A 21,139-nucleotide genomic window follows, 5' to 3' on the forward strand; every position below is an offset into this window, starting at 1 on the left:
AGAGCAGCCTAGCCTGCTGTAACTACCCCCCACAGACACAGACGTCACCACCAGGCTCTGCAGGACCTCGGTGGTCTAGCAGAATGTCCCCCCGGAGTTCCCCAGCTCATGTATTTAGTCAGCTCCTAATCTCCTGAGGTCAGATTCCACAGCTGCGTGCTTGCTCACACACACACACACACACACACACACACACACACACACACACACACACACACTCGCTCACTCACTCTGTTTACCTCAGAAGACCCTAGCAGGCACTGAGTGTACTCGCTGTCACACTCCTTTGTTATTGTACTCACTCACTCACTCACTCGCTGTCACACCCCCTTGTCAGATTTGGGGGGGGGGCCATGTACTGTGGAAATCCTCCGAGGTGTGGAACAGAAGAAGCTCTCCTCAATTCTTCTTCCCTTTCACTTTCTCTCTCTCTCTCTCTCTCTCTCTCTCTCTCTCCTCTCTCATCCTCCCTCCCCCTCATGGCGGTTCTCTTTTTCCTGGTTGGAAAGCTTCCCCAGTGTAAACCTCTTAACCTCTGCGTCCTTGATCCTCGCTTTGTCGTCGCCCCCCCCTCCCCCCCACCACCCTCGGCTCAGCTTCGCACTGTAAAACAGGAAGTCCCCCGAGCGCAGCCGCACACGTTCGCACCCTCTCATTGGCCACATCCCTCACGTCCGCCGACCGTCCATCACTGAGACGTCTGGCCGAGCGCCCGGGACTTCCTGTTTTACAGTGGAGCCCCCACCCCCCTCCCCCGGGGCAGTACGGGGGGCATCTGGAGCAGTGTGAGGCGGCCTCCACTCCTCTCTCCTCTCCTCCTCCTGTCCGCAACCCACACGAAAACACACGGACCGGCGACGCCCTGCGGTCCACCGTAACGCCGTCGCCCCATCCCTGTGCTTTTACCGTCGGCGGGTGCGAGGCAGAGGAGACGAGGGGAGGAAGCGAGCCGAGACTGTCGAGATGCCCCCCCCCCCCCGCCGCGGTGTCAAAGTGGTGAAGTGGCTTTAGACGAGGTGCTGATCCCCCTGCTGGTGCTGCTGCTGTAGTCCAGTCCTGTGGTGTTGTGTTGTTGTAGTGTGCTTTAGTGTTGGTGGCGACGCATGTTGTGTGATTTGTTCCCAAGTGGTTGTTCCTTTGAAGATCTGCGATGATAAATGACAGCCTGTGACTCATAAACAATAAACGTGCGTAGAGAGACTGTCAGACGTCAGTTTTTTTTTTTTTCATTGATTCTGCCGGATGCTGATTAATTCTCTTCTCTCTCAAGATGAAGTGGCCTCTTTCCTGAAGGTCTTTTCTGACCGTCTTGCTTGAATAATGGCTCCGGAAAGCTGTACCGGAAAACACAATGACTCGTTTACGCTTGGTCCACACAGCAGCGCTCCCTCGGTCTCTCATCAGAACGGCTTGACCTCCAGCCATCCACACAGCTACCTACCCACCTACCTACCCACCTACCCACCCATCCCTCCACCCATCCCTCCACCCATCCCTCTACCCATCCCTCCACCCATCCCTTCATCCATCCCTCCATCCAGCCCTCTACCCATCCCTCTACCCAGCCCTCTACCATCCCTCCACCCATCCCTCCATCCAGCCCTCTACCCATCCCTCCACCCATCCCTCTACCCATCCCTCTACCCATCCCTCCACCCATCCCTCCACCCATCCCTCTACCCATCCCTCCACCCATCCCTCCACCCAGCCCTCTACCCATCCCTCCACCCATCCCTCCACCCATCCCTCCACCCACCATCCCTCCATCCAGCCCTCCATCCAGCCCTCTACCCATCCCTCCATCCAGCCCTCCACCCATCCCTCTACCCATCCCTCCATCCATCCCTCCACCCATCCCTCTACCCATCCCTCCATCCATCCCTCTACCCATCCCTCCATCCATCCCTCCACCCATCCCTCTACCCACCTACCTACCCTCCCTCTACCCATCCCTCCACCCATCCCTCCACCCATCCCTCCACCCATCCCTCTACCCATCCCTCCACCCATCCCTCCACCCATCCCTCCACCCATCCCTCCACCCATCCCTCCACCCATCCCTCTACCCATCCCTCCATCCAGCCCTCCATCCATCCCTCCACCCATCCCTCCACCCATCCCTCCACCCATCCCTCTACCCATCCCTCTACCCATCCCTCCACCCATCCCTCCACCCATCCCTCCACCCATCCCTCCACCCACCCATCCCTCCATCCAGCCCTCTACCCATCCCTCCACCCATCCCTCCACCCATCCCTCCACCCATCCCTCCACCCATCCCTCCATCCAGCCCTCGACCCATCCCTCCACCCATCCCTCCACCCATCTCTCCACCCATCCCTCCACCCATCCCTCTACCCATCCCTCCACCCATCCCTCCACCCATCCCTCCACCCATCCCTCCATCCATCCCTCCACCCATCCCTCCACCCATCCATCCCTCCACCCATCCCTCCACCCATCTCTCCACCCATCCCTCCACCCATCCCTCCACCCATCCCTCTACCCATCCCTCCATCCATCCCTCCACCCATCCCTCCACCCATCCCTCCACCCATCCCTCCACCCATCCCTCCACCCATCCCTCTACCCACCTACCTACCCATCCCTCCACCCATCCCTCCACCCATCCCTCTACCCATCCCTCCATCCATCCCTCTACCCATCCCTCTACCCATCCCTCCATCCATCCCTCCACCCAGCCCTCTACCCATCCCTCCACCCATCCCTCCATCCATCCCTCCACCCAGCCAGCCTCTCAGCTCTCAGCCAGCTCTCTCCCTGATGAGACTTGACCAGGGGTCCTCCTCGACCCTGAGCACCATGTGACTGTACTGCGCAGAACCACAGTCCCTGATGACCGCCCCCCCCCCCCCCCCTCCAGGGGCCCCCAGGAGAGCAGCAGGGACAGAGGGACGGGGACAGAGGTGATGAGGTGGAGGGGATGGGACTGAGGGGGGGTAGGGGTGAAGGGGGGGTAGGGGTGATGAGGAGGAGGTGGAGGGGATGGGACTGAGGGGGGGGTAGGGGGTAGGGGTGAAGGGGGGGTAGGGGGTAGGGGTGATGAGGAGGAGGTGGAGGGGATGGGACTGAGGGGGGGTAGGGGGTAGGGGTGAAGGGGGGGTAGGGCGTAGGGGTGATGAGGAGGAGGTGGAGGGGATGGGACTGAGGGGGGGTAGGGGGTAGGGGTGAAGGGGGGGTAGGGCGTAGGGGTGATGGTTAGCGAGCTAGCGCTACGCCACCGGCTCATGTGTTCTGGAAGGGATCAGGCTGAGTGATGATGCGCCGGGGAAACGCTGCCTTGGCGGTTATCTGGACGCCATCTGAGAGAGAGAGAGAGCGTCATGGAGAGGATACACGGACGTGACTCTCATGTTAAGTGGCCCCCTGGCTCTCTTTCTCGCTCTCTCTTTGTCTCTTTCACTCTCACTCCCTCCTTCCAACAGCCCCCCTCTCCTTGTCACCTCTCCACCTCTCTCTCTCTCTCTCTCTCTCTCTCTCTCTCTCTCAGGGCTGCTGTTCTTGTCTGCAGGTCCAAGCTAGTCTTAACGGGCAGTCAGAACAGATGGGTGCTAAATCACTTGCAATCACCTTGCTCGGAAAAAAAAGATAAATCTGAAAAAAGCACAGCTAAATGGGACTGCTGTCCAACCCTCTCCGCCCCACCCTCCCATCTTGTCCAGCAAAAGCTTTTAAACATCACCCCGTCCTGTCTTCCCTGTCCATCTCATGCCTCATAATCACACATAAGAATGGACGGATTCCAGAAAAGTCTTCTTGAACGTCCTAGTCCCGCCTCCGCCTCCTCTCTTCTGATTGGCTCCTGACGCCACAGGGAGATGGTTGAGTGACTGTGCTTTGGACCAATGCCAGCGCCTCCCTGGGTTCCTTTTACCGTTCAGAACACGGCTTCTGAACAGAACATTCTCGTACACTCGCCTGTCCCGACCCGCTCCACGCTCCGCCAAGTCAAACGGTGTCATTTATCCTTCATGTTCTCAGCGCCTACTGTCCCAGCTCTGTGACTAGTGTCCTACAGTAGTTCATATTGACTAGTGTCCCATTTCTCAGTGACTACTAGGGTCCCAGCGACTAGTGTCCTAGCTCTCAGCGACTAGTGTCCTAGCCGTCAGTGACTAGTGTCCTAGTCTGCTTCCTTCCTTAATGCCATGTTTCCTCCCCTACTCGTCCCAACGTCATGTGCCTGGTCACAGAGAGAGAGAGAGAGAGAGAGAGAGAGAGAGAGAAAGAGGAAGCTAGACTACGACAGTGCTTTACTGTGTCGGTAACACACTGTCGGTTGGCACATATCCAAGAGGTACGAGTAAGGGCTGAAATATGCAGATTGAGTGTGTTGGTTCATCCTATTCCAGATGTCTGTGTGTGTGTGTATTCTCTGGTGACACGTTTCAGATCAGTGCTGTCGCCTGTATTTGGTCGAGAACCAGATCAGACCGATTTGTAAACTTTAGTTGTGATGTAATGCCAGAAGTGAAGCCTCAGTTCACAATGCTGTTCTCTCTCCTCCCTCCCTAACTCATCTGTCTCCCTCATCTGTCTCCCTCATCTCTCTCCTCCCTCCCTAACTCATCTGTCTCCCTCATCTCTCCCCCTCATCTGTCTCCCTCATCTGTCTCCCTCATCTGTCTCCCTCATCTGTCTCCCTCATCTGTCTCCCTCATCTGTCTCCCTCTTCTGTCTCCCTCTTCTGTCTCCCTCATCTGTCTCCCTCATCTGTCTCTCTCTTCTGTCTCCTTCGTCTCCTTCATCTGTCTCCTCCCACTGTTTCCTTCTTATGTCTCCTTCTTTTGTCTCCTTCATGTCTCCTTCCTCTGTCTCCTTCCTCTGTCTCTCCTTCTTATGTCTCCTTCATCTGCCACCTTTCTCTGCTTCCTTCCTCTGCTTCCTTCATCCGTCTCCTTCCCTTTCTCTCCTTCCTACCGTCTGTCATTTCTCCATTCCTCCTTTCACGCTGTCCTCCTTTCTCCTCCACCCGTCTTTCCCTGTTCTCTGTTCTTTTCTCCATATCTCCATTTTCTGCTTCACCTCCCCATGAATCATCCCCTCCATCCCTCCTTCTGTCCATCCCCCCGTTTCATCCTGTCTCGTCCTGTCCCTCGTCCGTCCCTGTCCCCCTGCAGCGGTGCACAGTCTGAAGCTGAGCAGGACTCACGTGGACTGGCACAGCGTGGACGAGGTCTACCTCTACAGCGACGCCACCACCTCCAAGATCGCCCGCACCGTCACCCAGAAACTAGGCTTCTCCAAAGGTCAGGGGTCACTCACTCTCTCACTCTCTCTCTCTCACTCACTCACTCACTCACTCACCACCCGATCACGGACCTGGAATCCTACTCACTCACCAATCGCCCAATCACGGAGCTAGAATTCCATTCATGCAACCACCACCCAATCGCCGAGCTGGAATCCGATTACACTGTCAACTCTGACATTAACAGTGATACGACTATAGATCAGTAGTTAACGGCAAATTGCCAGGTTACTGATTGATTGATTGATTGATTGATTGATTGATTGATTGATTGATTGAATTGAATTGTCCTGTGTGTGGAGATGAGGAGGAAGATCTCCATCTCCTCTCTGACACACAGACCCACGGCTGGGGAGGAAATCTCTGCAGGGCTGCCTGTCAGGACAGGAGCCGGTCCTGTAGGGCTGCTCTGACCCCCTGGGCTACAGCACAGTACCTCTAAACCAGGCTAGACACACACACACACACACACACATACACACATACTGTACAGCCACAGCTACATGTTTAGCTGTTTAGGGCCGCTGTAGCTCAGGAGGTAGAGCGGGTCGTCCACTGATCGTCGTGTCGGCGGTTCGAATCCCGACTCCTCCTTCCCTCGTGTCGAAGTGTGGGCAAGACGCTGAACACTTGCACCTTGCATGGCAGCTGCCGCTATTGGTGTGTGTATGTGTGTGTGTGTGAATGGGTGAATGAGAGGCCATTGTAAAGCAATTTGGATAAAAGCGCTATATAAGTGCGGTCCATTTAGCGTTAGCTCCAGTCAGGGATTCAGCGAGAGCCACAGTCCCAGTGGGCCCTCGGCTCCCAGCATTCCACAATTAAAACACTGTCGCTTGTTTAATGTGAGCGCTTTTTAAAAGTCCTTTTTTTTTTCGCACAAGACAGTCCCAGTGTCCTTTAACCCCTGTCTCCTAAAAACAAACAAGCAATGTTGCCTGTTGGCGTTTCTGTCGTATGCTCACACGTCAAGAGAGTTGACCTCAACCGTGTTGTGCTGACCGCCCGCCCCCCCACCCCACCCCCCCCACCCACCCCCACCATCAGCATCCAGCAGTGGGACACGCCTCCACCGGGGCTACGTAGAGGAGGCGTCGCTGGAGGACAAGCCCCCCCAGACCACGCACATCGTCTTCGTAGTCCACGGCATCGGACAGAAGATGGACCAGGGTCGCATCATCAAGAACACTGGCATGTAAGTGTGCGCGTGTGTGTGCATGTGTGTGCGCTATACCCAGCATGCAGTGGGCACGTGATTCACTAACATGATAAAGCTCTGGTCATGTGTTTGTTATGAGACCTGGTGTTACGCAGCTGACTACACAGACACGCACACAAACACACACCCCCTACACTGACACACACACACACAGGCACGCACACAAACGCACACCCCCTACACTGACACACACACACACAGGCACGCACACAAACACACACCCCCTACACTGACACACACACACACAGGCACGCACACAAACACACACCCCCTACACTGACACACACACACACACAGGCATGCACACAAACACACACCCCTACACTGACACACACACACAGGCACGCACACAAACACACACCCCCTACACTGACACACACACACACACACACAGGCATGCACGCATCCACTATGTCTACTGCCTACTGATATGTGTCTCAGGTAAACATTACCTTTTTGGAATGTAGTTTGTACGTATGCGCGTGTGTGTGCGTGTGTGTGTGTGTGTGTGTGCGTGTGTGTGTGTGTGTGTGTGTGTGTTAGGAGAGGAACAATTCTGTTTGTCTCAGTGAGGACTGAACAGCACTAATAACTCAGAGGTTATGAATAGCAGGTCTGGAGCACTACGCTGTTGCACCTGCTGTTCAAGACCCAACAATCACTGATGAATGAGGAGAAGGGAGGGGGTAGGGGAGTAGGGAGAGAGAGAGGGAGGGAGGGGGTAGGGGAGTAGGGAGAGAGGGGGGTAGGGGAGTAGGGAGGGAGAGAGGGAGGGAGGGGGTAGGGGAGTAGGGAGAGAGGGGGGTAGGGGAGTAGGGAGGGAGGGGGTAGGGGAGTAGGGAGGGAGGGGGTAGGGGAGTAGGGAGAGAGAGGGAGGGAGGGGGTAGGGGAGTAGGGAGAGAGGGGGGTAGGGGAGTAGGGAGAGAGGGAGGGAGGGGGTAGGGGAGTAGGGAGAGAGGGAGGGGATAGGGGAGTAGGGAGAGAGGGACGGAGGGGGTAGGGGAGTAGGGAGAGAGGGAGGGGGTAGGGGAGTAGGGAGGGGATAGGGGAGTAGGTAGAGAGGGAGGGAGGGGATAGGGGAGTAGGGAGAGAGGGAGGGAGGGGAGTAGGGAGAGAGGGAGGGAGGGGGTAGGGGAGTAGGGAGGGAGGGAGGGGATAGGGGAGTAGGGAGAGAGGGAGGGGTAGGGGAGTAGGGAGAGAGGGAGGGAGGGGATAGGGGAGTAGGGAGAGAGGGAGGGGGTAGGGGAGTAGGGAGAGAGGGAGGGGATAGGGGAGTAGGGAGGGAGGGAGGGGGTAGGGGAGTAGGGAGGGGGTAGGGGAGTAGGGAGAGAGGGAGGGGATAGGGGAGTAGGGAGGGAGGGAGGGAGGGAGTAGGGAGAGAGGGAGGGGATAGGGGAGTAGGGAGGGAGGGAGGGGGTAGGGGAGTAGGGAGGGAGGGAGGGGGTAGGGGAGTAGGGAGAGAGGGAGGGGGTAGGGGAGTAGGGAGGGAGGGGGTAGGGGAGTAGGGAGAGAGGGAGGGGGTAGGGGAGTAGGGAGAGAGGGAGGGGGTAGGGGGGTAGGGGAGTAGGGAGAGAGGGAGGGAGAGAGGGAGGGAAGGAAGCATTTGGCATCAACAAGTTCTATTGTGTTTGGTGGATAAGGTGGAAATGTTTCGCATGCATGAAATGCTTACGTTTGTTGGTATAAAGCACTTCCTCATGCATCCATGAATAGCTGGGCTGTTATAAAGTAATCACTTCTCTAGATCAGCAGAGCCAGTCAGGCAGGCGTGTTGGCCACAAACATCGCCTCGCGTGACACTAACACAAGAGCCGTCACACAGTGGTACAGGGGGTTAGAACGTGCGCACCCCTACGGCAGCTCTGACCCATGCGGGCGCACATTTCTGGAGGAACGACAAAGTGCGACTCCCATGGCAGAAGGATGAAACTATAGAAACACTTAGAAATTGATACAAATCTTGTGTAAGATAATCCAAAGTACTCCTCCACACTAGGGTGAATGAATTTGTTTTTACATGTCCCACGTGTTGTCACTGTGTTGGTTTTACAAACGTCACCGTGATCAAGAGGCCTACAGTTTTAAACCTGCGTTACTCTCCTCACCACAGATAATGGGCAAACATGATTTAGGAGAATCTTAACGGAGATAATGTTTTTGCAAAATAGCCTGGGCCTATAGTTTAATTTAATAAACAATGCAGAAATGTGTTTGTTTAATGATGGGATGAACAAACCGCTGGGTTTAATTGGGAGTACAAAGCCTACTTGCAGTGCAAGGTGAAAGTAGGACAAATTGTGTTTAAACTACCTACTGCCGTTTTTTAGGGGGGATTGAACCTATGATTTTCACTTTACGAGACCAACGGCATAGTGGCAAAGCTCGGTACTGCAAGTGACACATTTTGGGCCCCAACATACTTTTTTTCCATAGACAAGCATGGGGAATGAACCATCTGGAGAAACATTTTCTGGGTATCACTCAAAGTCAAAAACTCTTTGAATGGTCAAGTTCATTGGGTCCATTTTTGTTTAGAAGCCACTGAGAGCCGTAGTTTTACAGCTGTTCCTCTCCCCATGCATGTCTATGGGAGGAAGGGACAGACAGACAGGGCCAAGAACAACACTGGACAGAACAAGCAGAACAACACTGGACAGAACAACACTGGACAGAACAAGCAGAACAACACTGGACAGAACAAGCAGAACAACACTGGGCAGAACAACACTGGACAGAACAAGCAGAACAACACTGGGCAGAACAAGCAGAACAACACTGGACAGAACAACACTGGGCAGAACAAGCAGAACAACACTGGGCAGAACAACACTGGACAGAACAAGCAGAACAACACTGGGCAGAACAAGCAGAACAACACTGGGCAGAACAACACTGGGCAGAACAAGCAGAACAACACTGGACAGAACAAGCAGAACAACACTGGACAGAACAAGCATTACAACACTGGACAGAACAAGCAGAACAACACTGGACAGAACAACACTGGACAGAACAACACTGGACAGGTGTTGCGGACCTCGGAAGGAGGGTTCACAGAACTGTATGCGCTGGGATCCACGACTTTCATTGGAATTAACAGGCCGCCATCTTGGAATGCCTCATGGAGTTCTCTTAATACTGTACATCCATGGTTAGGGCAGGAAAGGAACAGTTGAGATATACACACACACCCCTACACTGAGACACCCTACACACACACTCATATATATATATACATTATATATATATATACACACACACACACACATACATACACCCTTACACTCACTCACTCACTCACACACACACACACACACACACACACACACACACACACACACACACACACACTCCACCTGGCCGGTTCTGACGACCACCACTCCAACCCTCTCTCCCCTGACGTGCTCTCCTCTGTTTATCCTCCATCACACCACCTGCGTCCGTTTCTTTGTCCTCCTCTTCCCCTCCCTCCCTCCCTCTCTCTCTTTCCATCTCTCCTTCTCCCCCTCTCTCTCCTATCTCTCTCCCTCCCTCGCCCCTCCAGCTCCCAGTGTTGTGAAAAGGTTGACCTTTAAAACAGAACCTTTCAGTGAGAGATAAAGATCGTGTTTACTGTCCACAGGCTGCGAGCTCGGCTGTGCTTAATGACAGGGTTGGATGCACACACACATACGTACGCATGAACACACACCATACACACATACGCATGCACGCACACACACACACACATACACAGTCATAAACACACACTGTTACACAAACCTCTTTGAACAAGGTGGTACAAGGCATATCTTTTTTTGTCTTTTAGTTTGCTATTCTTGCACTTTGCCTTCAGCACTAGATTATGCTCTTAGTCACTGGTTTTAGAAAGGAGATGCACTTGTAAGTTCTGGCAAGTAGTAGCACATAGGAAAAGCCAATGTTAAATGCAATTATTGTAAGTCGCTTTGGATAAAAGTGTCGGCTAAATGACTAATGTAATATAATATTGTATTGTGAAATGTAACAACTAATTTACAATAACTTAATATTTGTTTGCCGTTATTAGGGACGGGAATTGAGAGGGGCCTCCAGTTTCAATACTAATACTTCAATCCTAATACTTAAATGCCGATTCGATATATATTGCGATTCTGTAAGTATTGCGATTCAATATTACGATTTATTGCGGGTTTTTTTTTTTTTTAAAGTGACCATGGAAAACTGTTGTATCATACCTTCAGTGAAACTCAGAGCTTTCCAAGTTTTATTTCAGTTTTACTTCAGCTAAACATGAACATGTTCTTAACATTAAAGCTGCAATAATTTTATTTTTTTTCTTCATATTTTGTCAAAACTAATTAAAACCACTTGACATGAGATTGTTTCATTGAGCCATAGCATCCTACTTCAATGGCTCACCCCTACCAGTGTAATGGATTTTAACTGATCTAGTCAAAGGATTTACCAAGATTCGCTCAAAAGGTTAAATCTGGTTTATTGAGAAAACAACATGGACTCACAGGACAGCCAGCAAATAGAGAAAATAAAAACAAATGTTCCCTATTATTGTCGGAGGTATAGCCTCTTAAACTGCATACAAACCGCACTAATGTGACAGTCACCTAGCATATATGAACTTTGTGAAGCGTTCCTCTCTTGCCGGAAGGAAATCATGAACGTATTTCTATCTTGAATAAAATTATAATTATATCTATATTGGTTTCCATTGACAGTTCTTACATAATTTTGTTCTCAATGAATTACGCAATGTAATCAATAAAGATTTTCAACTTGAATATTTCGTTCATCGAGAGAGACAGACGGAGAGAGACAGAGACGGACGGAGAGAGACAGAGACGGACGGAGAGAGACAGAGACGGACGGAGAGAGACAGAGACGGACGGAGAGAGACAGAGACGGACGGAGAGAGACAGAGACGGACGGAGAGAGACAGAGACGGACGGAGAGAGACAGAGACGGACGGAGAGAGACAGAGACGGACGGAGAGAGACAGAGACGGACGGAGAGAGACAGAGACGGACGGAGAGAGACAGAGACGGACGGAGAGAGAGAGAGACGGAGAGAGACAGACGGGTGGAGAGACAGACGGGTGGAGAGAGACAGACAGACGGAGACGTTGATGGAGAGAGACGGACGGAGATGGAGAAAGGGATATTGGATTCCGAGGTTGCCTATCTGTCTGCTTGGGGCAATAGGACTATATAGCCTGGCCTTGGCTGGGGAAGAGCACAACGGTCCTGGCTGGTGTGTGTGCGTGCATGCGTGCGTGCGTGTGTGTGTATCAGAGGGTTAGTGTCTGCACCCTCTGCTCTGATAGGGGCTTAGTCCAGCTAAGCAGGTAAAGTAGAGCAAGTCAGGCTGGCCAAGCCTAGGCCCCGCCCCCCGGCCCTGCGGAGATTAAAGACCTTCCTCCGCTGGGTCTCCCAGGAGGACGGATCACCAGCCTAGTCTGCTCCAGCTACACGGCTCTGCTTCCCCCCTCTCTCTCTCTGCTTGTCTCTCTCTCTCTCTCTCTCTCTCTCTCTCTCTCTCTCTGCTTCCATCAGACTTTGTAATGCACCCCCTGACTGGTGGGAGGCCATGCCGATGGACTTAACTGACACTTTAACTACATTTTAGAATGAATTGACATTTTAGATTGTGGTTTTATTTGTTCTTCCACACTTCTTGGTAGTGATAGTTGATTGCCTTTTAATGCCCTTGTGTGATAGATTTTTTTTTTACTGTTTTTATTGTGCTGTATGTGTTTTATGTTGTTCATGTGCTACAAAAAGGGAATTTTCCCATTGGGTATTATTAAAGTATTCTGTCTGTCTGTATCGATCTCTTCTCTATCTCCTTTTCTCTCCTCACTCTCTTCTTTCCTCATCACTCGTTCCCTCTCTCCCATCTCTCCTTCAGTAGTTCTTCTCTTGTTCTTTCATCTCTTGTTTTGAGTGCAGGCTGTGAGGTCTTCCCAGCCTTTTAGCCACGCATGCTAAGCTAACGAGCTAGTGCTAGGCTACTCCCTAGCTTCTTACCATGGAAACCGTATGGACTGAAGTGATCTGGCCAACGCTAGGAGATTCCCAATCCCCTCTTGGCTGAAGCTAAGCTAAGCTAGGCTACAAAGTCAATTAGCAGCTCCGTCGCACCCCAGTTCACTAAAAGGTCATTGCTCTCTCGCTCGCTCTCTTCACTACGTCTCTCTCTCTCCCTCTGTCTTTCTCCTGGGGCTGAGGGGGACTGGGCAAACAGAAGCTCAGTAAAGACACCCTGGTTGACCTGGAGGGAGAGTGGGGAGGTTCTGAACACCCTGGTTGACGTGGAGGGAGAGTGGGTGGGAGGTTCTGAACACCCTGGTTGACGTGGAGGGAGAGTGGGGAGGTTCTGAACACCCTGGTTGACGTGGAGGGAGAGTGGGTGGGAGGTTCTGAACACCCTGGTTGACGTGGAGGGAGAGTGGGGAGGTTCTGAACACCCTGGTTGACGTGGAGGGAGAGTGGGGAGGTTTTGAACACCCTGGTTGACGTGGAGGGAGAGTGGGGAGGTTCTGAACACCCTGGTTGACGTGGAGGGAGAGTGGGGAGGTTCTGAACACCCTGGTTGACGTGGAGGGAGAGTGGGGAGGTTCTGAACACCCTGGTTGACGTGGAGGGAGAGTGGGGAGGTTCTGAACACCCTGGTTGACGTGGAGGGAGAGTGGGGAGGTTCTGAACACCCTGGTTGACGTGGAGGGAGAGTGGGGAGGTTCTGAACACCCTGGTTGACGTGGAGGGAGAGTGGGGAGGTTCTGAACACCCTGGTTGACGTGGAGGGAGAGTGGGGAGGTTCTGAACACCCTGGTTGACGTGGAGGGAGAGTGGGGAGGTTCTGAACACATTCACCCCGCTGTGATGAGTAGGCACTGCTTCTGCTCTGAAGGGCAACGTTGCCATGGAAACCAAGTGTTTATCAACCTAAAGGTTTAATGAGGAGCACAGGAGCAAGATAAATACTGTCTACCTGTGTGTGTGTGTGTGGGTTGGGTGTGTGTGTGTGTGTGTGCGTGAGAGAGAGAAGTAGGATGTATATTTGAGCACAGTCTGGAAGAGGCATTCCTTCGGAATTTTCCAGGGTTTTAAAGTACCAACTGCTCAAAGATGCAATTATACAGCTTGGGTACAAATGCAAACTGCTGGTGTTTATATTTGGTAACCTAGGAAGTAATGTCCACAGACTAGTTGTGAGGGACTTTCAGATGGCAGGAATGCCGAAGCCAAATGTTTCCAATAATTGTCAGAGACGCTGCTTCCTGCATCCGTGAACTGAGACTGGAAACTTATGTCGCTGAGATTCCCAAAGCTTGTGCATCTATTATTGATTGTGTTCTTGTCAAAATGTGAACTCAAATGAAGATATTCAAGTAAGTGTGTGTGTGTGTGTGTGTGTGTGTGTGTGTGTGTGTGTGTGTGTGTGTGTGTGTGTGTGTGTGTGTGTGTGTGTGTGTGTGTGTGTGTGTGTGTGCGCAGGCTGAGAGCAGCGGTGAGGAAGATGGAGGAGCAGCACTTTGCCGAGCACACGGAGGAGCACGTGGAGTTCCTCCCTGTGGAGTGGCGCTCCAAACTGGCTCTGGACGGAGGTGAGACCAGACAGTCTGTGTGTGTGTGTGAGGGGAGGGAGACCAGTCAGTCTGTGTGTGTGTGTGAGGGGAGGGGGGGGAGGGAGACCAGTCAGTCTGTGTGTGTGTGTGGGGAGGGGGGGGGAGGGAGACCAGTCAATCTGTGTGTGTGTGTGAGGGGAGGGGGGGGAGGGAGACCAGTCAGTCTGTGTGTGTGTGTGAGGGGAGGGGGGGGAGGGAGACCAGTCAGTCTGTGTGTGTGTGTGAGGGGAGGGGGGGGGAGGGAGACCAGTCAATCTGTGTGTGTGTGTGAGGGGAGGGGGGGGAGGGAGACCAGTCAGTCTGTGTGTGTGTGTGAGGGGAGGGGGGGGGAGGGAGACCAGTCAGTCTGTGTGTGTGTGTGAGGGGAGGGGGGGGGGGTGAGACCGGACAGCCTGTGTGTGTGTGTGTGGGGGGGGGGGGGGGGGGGGTGAGACCAGACAGTCTGTGTGTGTGTGGGTGGGTGGGTGGGGGGGGGGGGTGAGACCAGACAGTCTGTGTGTGTGTGTGGGTGGGTGGGGGGGGGGGTGAGACCAGACAGTCTGTGTGTGTGTGTGTGTGTGTGGGGGGGGGGGGGGGGGGGGGATGGTCTTGGTTGTCCTGACCTAACGTGTGTGTGTCTCCTCAGACACGGTGGACTCCATCACCCCAGACAAGGTCCGAGGACTGAGAGACCTGCTCAACAGCAGCGCCATGGACATCATGTACTACACCAGCCCTCTGTACCGGGACGAGGTGAGACGCACACACACACACTCACACACACACACACACACATGTACTACACCAGCCCTCTGTACCGGGACGAGGTGAGACGCACACACACACACTCACACACACACACACACACATGTACTACACCAGCCCTCTGTACCGGGACGAGGTGAGACGCACACACACACACTCACACACACACACACACACATGTACTACACCAGCCCTCTGTACCGGGACGAGGTGAGACTCACACTCACTCACACACACACTCACACACACACGGACCAGCAACAGCCCTCTGTACCGGGACGAGGTGAGACACACACTCACACACTCACACACACACACGGACCAGCACCAGCCCTCTGTACCGGGATAAATTAAATGTAATTTGTTATTATGATCATTCCCCCCCCTCCCTCTCTCCCTCCAGATCACCAAGGGCCTGACCCAGGAGCTCAACCGTCTGTACTCTCTCTTCTGCTCGCGCCACCCCCAGTTCGAGGAGCGGGGCGGCAAGGTGTCCATGGTGTCGCACTCGCTGGGCTGCGTGATCGCCTTCGACATCATGACGGGCTGGGACCCGGTGCGCTTCTGCCTGCGCCAGCACGGCGAGCTGGAGCACGAGCTGGACCTCACCTGGGTCGGCTACCAGGAGAGACACCTGCTGCAGCAGCTGCAGATCACCAGGAGCAGGTGGGGGGGGTTGGAGGGAGAGGGGGAGGAGTCGAAGGGAGGGAGGGATTAGAGACGGAGGTAGGGAGGATGTGGGAGGAGATGGAAAGAAATGAGAGTGAATGATCATCTTTTAGACTTTACTACAGTAGGTAAGAATAGAGCTTGACCTTTAAATTCCTGTTCTGTCCTATCACACCTAACCAACTCTCTCTCTCTCTCCTCTCTCATTTCTCTCTGTCTCTCTCTCTCCCTCGTTCTTTCCCCCCCCCCCCCCCCCCCACTCTCTCTCTCTCTCTCTCTCTCTCTCTCTGTATCTCTCTCTCTCCAGGTTAAAAGAACTGGAGGATCAGCTTCAGGCTCTGGAGGCGTCTAAACCGTCAGCGCCCCCGGCTCTCAGGTTCAAGGTACACTGCTGCTCCTCAGTATGGATCATGAGATAGATGACTGTGTGGAAGAAGAGAAATCCAGTGTGACTCACCAGGAAGGGAGGATGGATGGATGGATGGATGGATGGATGGATGGATGGATGGATGGATGGATGGATGGATGGAGAGAGAGAGAGAGAGAGAGAGTAGATGGAGAGGATCTATTCACTTGATTAGGCTGCAGGTGTTATCAGTGTTCTCCTCCCCCAGGTGGAGAACTTCTTCTGCATGGGTTCTCCTCTGGCGGTGTTCCTGGCCCTGCGGGGGATCCGGCCGGGGACCAGCGGCTCCCAGGATCACATCCTGCCCAGTGCCATCTGCCAGAGGCTCTTCAACGTCTTCCACCCCACAGACCCCGTGGTAGGACCCCCGGACCAGCACACGCACGCACGCGCACACACACACACACGCACACACACACACACACTCACACGCACGCGCCCACACACACACACGCACGCGCGCACACACACACATACTCACACACATACATAGACTCGCATGTATGCACGCACACACACACACACACACATATACAACACACACACGCGCACACACACACACACAGTCACACACGCCTGACGTGGTACAGTACCTGCCTGACCGTGTGTGTGTGTGTGTGTGTGTGTGTGTGTGTGTGTGTGTGTGTGTGTCCGCAGGCCTACAGACTGGAGCCTCTGGTTCTGAAACATTACAGCAACGTGGCGCCGGTCCAGATCCACTGGTGCAGCGCCACCAGCCCCACGGCGTACGAGCGCATCCGGCCCACCTTCCTGCACCCGCTGAAGGACCCGGCGTCCTCCGACAGCGAGAGCTTCCCCAGCCCCAGCACCTCGCCGGTCCTGCCGCGGCGCCACTACGGAGAGTCCATCACCAGCCTGGGCAAGGCCAGCATCATGGGTACGCCGCCGTCTAACAAACTAACAAGCATCTTTATCAGGGCCGTTAACGCGTCAACGCTCGAGATTCACCTGGAAACTTTAATACGTTAAAAAATAAAATAACACAAATTATTAATGGGACCGAATTTGACCCAAACTTTGACCCAAACCCGTAATTCCAAATGTGAGTGTTTTTTTAAAGATATTTTTTAGGGCTTTTCAGCTTTAATGGGATAGGACAGTTGAGAGAGACAGGAAACGTGGGAGAGAGAGGGGAGGACATGCGGCGCAGGACCCGAGCCGGGAATCGAACCCGGGTCCGCCGAGCAAAGGACTAGCCCTCATATGGGGCGCGCCTTACCCGGTGAGCTACCGGGGCGCCCCCAAACGTGAGTGTTTACCCGGCTGTATTACTGCAAGGCGTGTGAAGCGTTGATACGTTACATGTATCTGTGTTTCACACGCAGTCATTCAGCCAGGTGAACACTCGCTGAGGGAACACGACGGCCCGAGGATATAGTTGATCTCCTATTGGACGTTCAACAGATGTTCACATTAGGCATGGTGAATTTCCTTTCAAAAAAGCTTCCAGATGGAAGTTGAGATAAAAAGAGTTGTGGGCTCATATGGCAGTGATGACATGTCTTCCCATCGAAGCAAGTTAAGTAAAGAAAGCAAAAAAAAAAAAACTCTTGATTCCTCCACTTAGCCTGGCTCCAGCCCCTGAATCTGAATGTTAGGCTACTCACCACTTTGTCATGCATTTCTTTATTCTAACACCAACACATGTAGGCTATTTGTTCCCCCCCCCCCAAAAAAAAAAAACACAAGTTAATACGTTTTTAAAACTTTTATCATGTTCACTTAATTCATGTTCAATTAATCATGATTCACATGCCTAATTATTGTTAACTGATTGTTAATTGATTAACTCGATTACATTTTTTAATCGATTGACAGCCCTAATCTTTATTGCTCATGCAGTGAAACGCATCACACAGTGTAGGCAATGCTGAAACACACACACAAAATGACAGGAGCGTCCACCCATGAAATTCTTCTCCTGCTCTTCATCCCATCGTCCTTCCCCCAATGGCAGCTGGGAGCAGGCAGTAGGGACCAGTCCTGTCCGTGCTCCTGTCCGTCCTCGTCCAGCGTTAGCCATCATGTTCTTCCTGTTGGTTTGTTTTGGAGGAAACCCTTGCGAACACGGGGAGAACATGCAAACTCCACACAGAAAGTCCCGGAGATCTTCTTGCTGTTAGGCGACAGTACTAAGTACTGCGCTACCGTGCCACATGTGAGTTCAGTTTCTTGATCAAGGACACTTCGGAACACTCCGGAAGCTGGGATCGAACCGGGGACCTTGGGATCCCCAGCCGGCCGCTCTACCTCCCAAGCTAGGTGCCCTCCCCGTCTAGAGTTAAAGTGCCTTGTTCAAGGGCACAATGGTATTGGGTATTCTAAAAGCAAAGGGTTGGTGGAATATTCTCATCCTTTGAATTGTTCTTGCTCTTTCGCCATTGCCTATTCTACCTCAAAAGTCAAACTGCCGTCCGTGAAAACATCTTCATGTGTTGTTGTGTTTAGTTGAAAACATCTTCATGTGTGGTTGTGTTTAGTTGAAAACATCTTCGTGTGGTTGTGTTTAGTTGAACACATCTTCATGTGTGGTTGTGTTTAGTTGAAAACATCTTCGTGTGTGGTTGTGTTTAGTTGAAAACATCTTCATGTGTTGTGTTTAGTTGAAAACATCTTCATGTGTGGTTGTGTTTGGTCATTGGCTGGGTCAGAGAGTAGGTCATTTGGGTCTCACTACTGTAGCTGGTTTTCTAATTACATTTCACTAGGAGCTGAGCCCTCAGCAGGGGGGGACCACGCAGAATCAGACAGGTGGAGACAGGTCTTCTGTTACCCACACAGCAGGGGGTTGCAAAGGGGTGGAACATTTTGGGTAACCAGACCCCCCGAGGTAGCAGAGCGTAGCGGTCAGGAGGGGCTGTAGGATTTGACCATGACCTAGAGGGAGCTGTTCCTTTCATTGCCCTGTAGGCCAGTACCAGAGTTTTAAACTGGATGCGAGCCGCTACAGGGAGCCAGTGTAGGGAACGAAGGGAAGTTGTGTGGGAGAACTTGGGGTGGTTGAACACCAGGCGAGCAGCAGCTTTCTGGACAAGCTCCAGGGGTTTAATGGCTGACGCCGTGGCCACAGCAAGGAGGGAGTTGCAGTAGTCCAGGCTGGAGATGACAAAGTCCTGGATGAGCACCTGCGCCATTTCATCAGTGAGGAAGGGGCGAATCCTCCTGATATTGTAGAGCAGATATCTGCAAGAGTGTGTGACGGATGTAATATGTGCAGAGAACAACAGTTGGTCGTCCAGGGTCACACCCAGATTCCTCGCAGTCATAATACAAATGTATATACGTTTATATACATATATACAAATGTCTATATACGTGTATATACATTTTGTACTAGAAATGTTTTCACGCATGCTTATGACAAAAAAAAAAGTTAGAATATTTATATCTGTATTATATGACAAAATAGAGTTGGTTTAAATAACCCCAAAATGTCCAGTTGATTCCTGTTAATTCCCATTAATTCCCATAGAAAGTTTCTAACTTTGAATTTTCCTGGAATTTTGCAACCCTAGACGCTACCTGTAACTGGCCTGTACCGGTAACTGGCCTGTACCTGTAACTGACCTGTACCTGTACCTGTAACTGGCCTGTACCTGTAACTGACCTGTACCTGTAACTGACCTGTACCTGTAACTGGCCTGTAACTGACCTGTACCTGTAACTGGCCTGGCCATCTTGAATGTAGCTTACTGCAGTACTGCAGGCTCTGCCCATCTCCTGATGATTGATGATGAATAGTTTACATGGGCAATGTCACCCTCTGGTGGAGAAAAGTGGTAAAGACTCAAGCGGCTGCATTGGTTGTCTAATCGCTGACTCTCTTTCACTCTCTGTCCTACTTCCCTCTCCTCTCTCTCTCTGCCTCCCTCTCCTTCTCTCTCTTTCTTCTCTCTACCTCCCTTTCTCTATCTCTCCTTCCCTCTCTCCCTCCCTCCCTCGCTCTCTCTCTCTCTCTCTCTCCTCCTCCTTAGGAGCGGCCAGTATAGGGAAGGGGATCGGTGGGATCCTGTTCTCTCGTTTCTCTCGTTCCAGCAGCCAGCCCTCGTCGGTGTGCGCCGGGGTGGAGGGAGGGGCCATCGCGGAGGGGGAGGAGCCGAAGAGGGCTGTCGACAGCCAATCAGCATACGGCCTCTCCAGCATGTCCCAGTCCTCATCCGCGATCGTCGACACGTCGTGTAAGTCCAGCTCACTCATTTACCACAGGTTATATACACACTCTATACACACTCCATATTAATACACTACATACAGATAGCATATATAACTATACACACTGATCGTGATAGCTCTACTATATATTATGGACATCATACCTATGTATTTCAATGCCTCTGTTAGGGCTGAAAAATGAATACTACACTTACTCATCCATAGAGGTTTAGTTGTTGCTATTTAGTATGTAGTACAATCCGTACTTAGTTTTTGAGTGTAGCCCACTAGTGATGGTGTTGCTGACCAGTGTCCTGTAGCCGTGTCCTGTCATTCTCTCTGTTGTCCAGTGGAGCTGGAGAGACGCATCGACTTCGAGCTGCGCGAGGGCATGGTGGAGAGCCGCTATTGGTCGGCGGTGACCTCGCACACGGCCTATTGGGCCTCACACGACGTGGCGCTCTTCCTATTGACATTCCTGTACAAGCAGAAGGATCCGCCCACTCCCTCAGAGGACAGCCCAGAGCTGGAATAAACACGCACACACACACACAGGAATTGCATCTACTAAAACACACCTACGCACACAAGGTAGAGTCTTTGAAGTAGAGTCTCTCTCCGACTTTTAACCCCCTCACTCTTTTATACCGGCGCACACCTGCATTCCCACGTCCACGGACCTGCTAGATCAGCTGACCCTGAGACACCTGCACTCCAACGACCACGGACCTGCTACCTCTCTGTGTGGGAGGGATAGACGATGGACCTGCTACGGTATCTCTCTCTGTGTGGGAGGGATAGACGATGGACCTGCTACGGTATCTCTCTCTGTGTGGGAGGGATAGACGATGGACCTGCTACGGTATCTCTCTCTGTGTGGGAGGGATACAGATTAGCTCACCCTACGGGTGACTTCTTCAGCTGGGGATCTCTGAGGAGGTGGAGGGGCCAGTCTGACCAGTCCAATGCCGTACTCCGTGAAGCACGGGGTACAGCAGGAACTTTTGGCGGGAGGGGGGTTCCACTGCACAC

General features: G+C 52.6%; 1 protein-coding gene across 1 annotated transcript in view; it reads left to right on the forward strand.

Annotated features, from left to right (window-relative positions):
- The window catches only part of LOC311319498 (phospholipase DDHD1-like), a gene marked incomplete at its 5' end in the record, with an annotated part of 35,837 nt that extends 15,191 nt beyond the window's left edge, over positions 1 to 20,646 (forward strand). Inside the window, 10 exons of the mRNA XM_084451057.1 lie at positions 5,142 to 5,270; positions 6,320 to 6,467; positions 13,985 to 14,094; positions 14,741 to 14,847; positions 15,263 to 15,525; positions 15,836 to 15,911; positions 16,143 to 16,292; positions 16,592 to 16,832; positions 19,930 to 20,133; positions 20,458 to 20,646. Coding sequence (XP_084307183.1) covers positions 5,142 to 5,270; positions 6,320 to 6,467; positions 13,985 to 14,094; positions 14,741 to 14,847; positions 15,263 to 15,525; positions 15,836 to 15,911; positions 16,143 to 16,292; positions 16,592 to 16,832; positions 19,930 to 20,133; positions 20,458 to 20,642 — 1,613 coding nt within the window. The 3' untranslated portion in view covers positions 20,643 to 20,646. The remainder of the gene's footprint in view (positions 1 to 5,141; positions 5,271 to 6,319; positions 6,468 to 13,984; positions 14,095 to 14,740; positions 14,848 to 15,262; positions 15,526 to 15,835; positions 15,912 to 16,142; positions 16,293 to 16,591; positions 16,833 to 19,929; positions 20,134 to 20,457) is intronic.
- Positions 20,647 to 21,139: the final 493 nt, after the last annotated feature.

The sequence above is a fragment of the Borostomias antarcticus genome (genome assembly GCF_949987555.1).
Source record: "Borostomias antarcticus genome assembly, chromosome: 16".
In the NCBI taxonomy this organism is placed as follows: Eukaryota; Metazoa; Chordata; class Actinopteri; order Stomiiformes; family Stomiidae; genus Borostomias; species Borostomias antarcticus.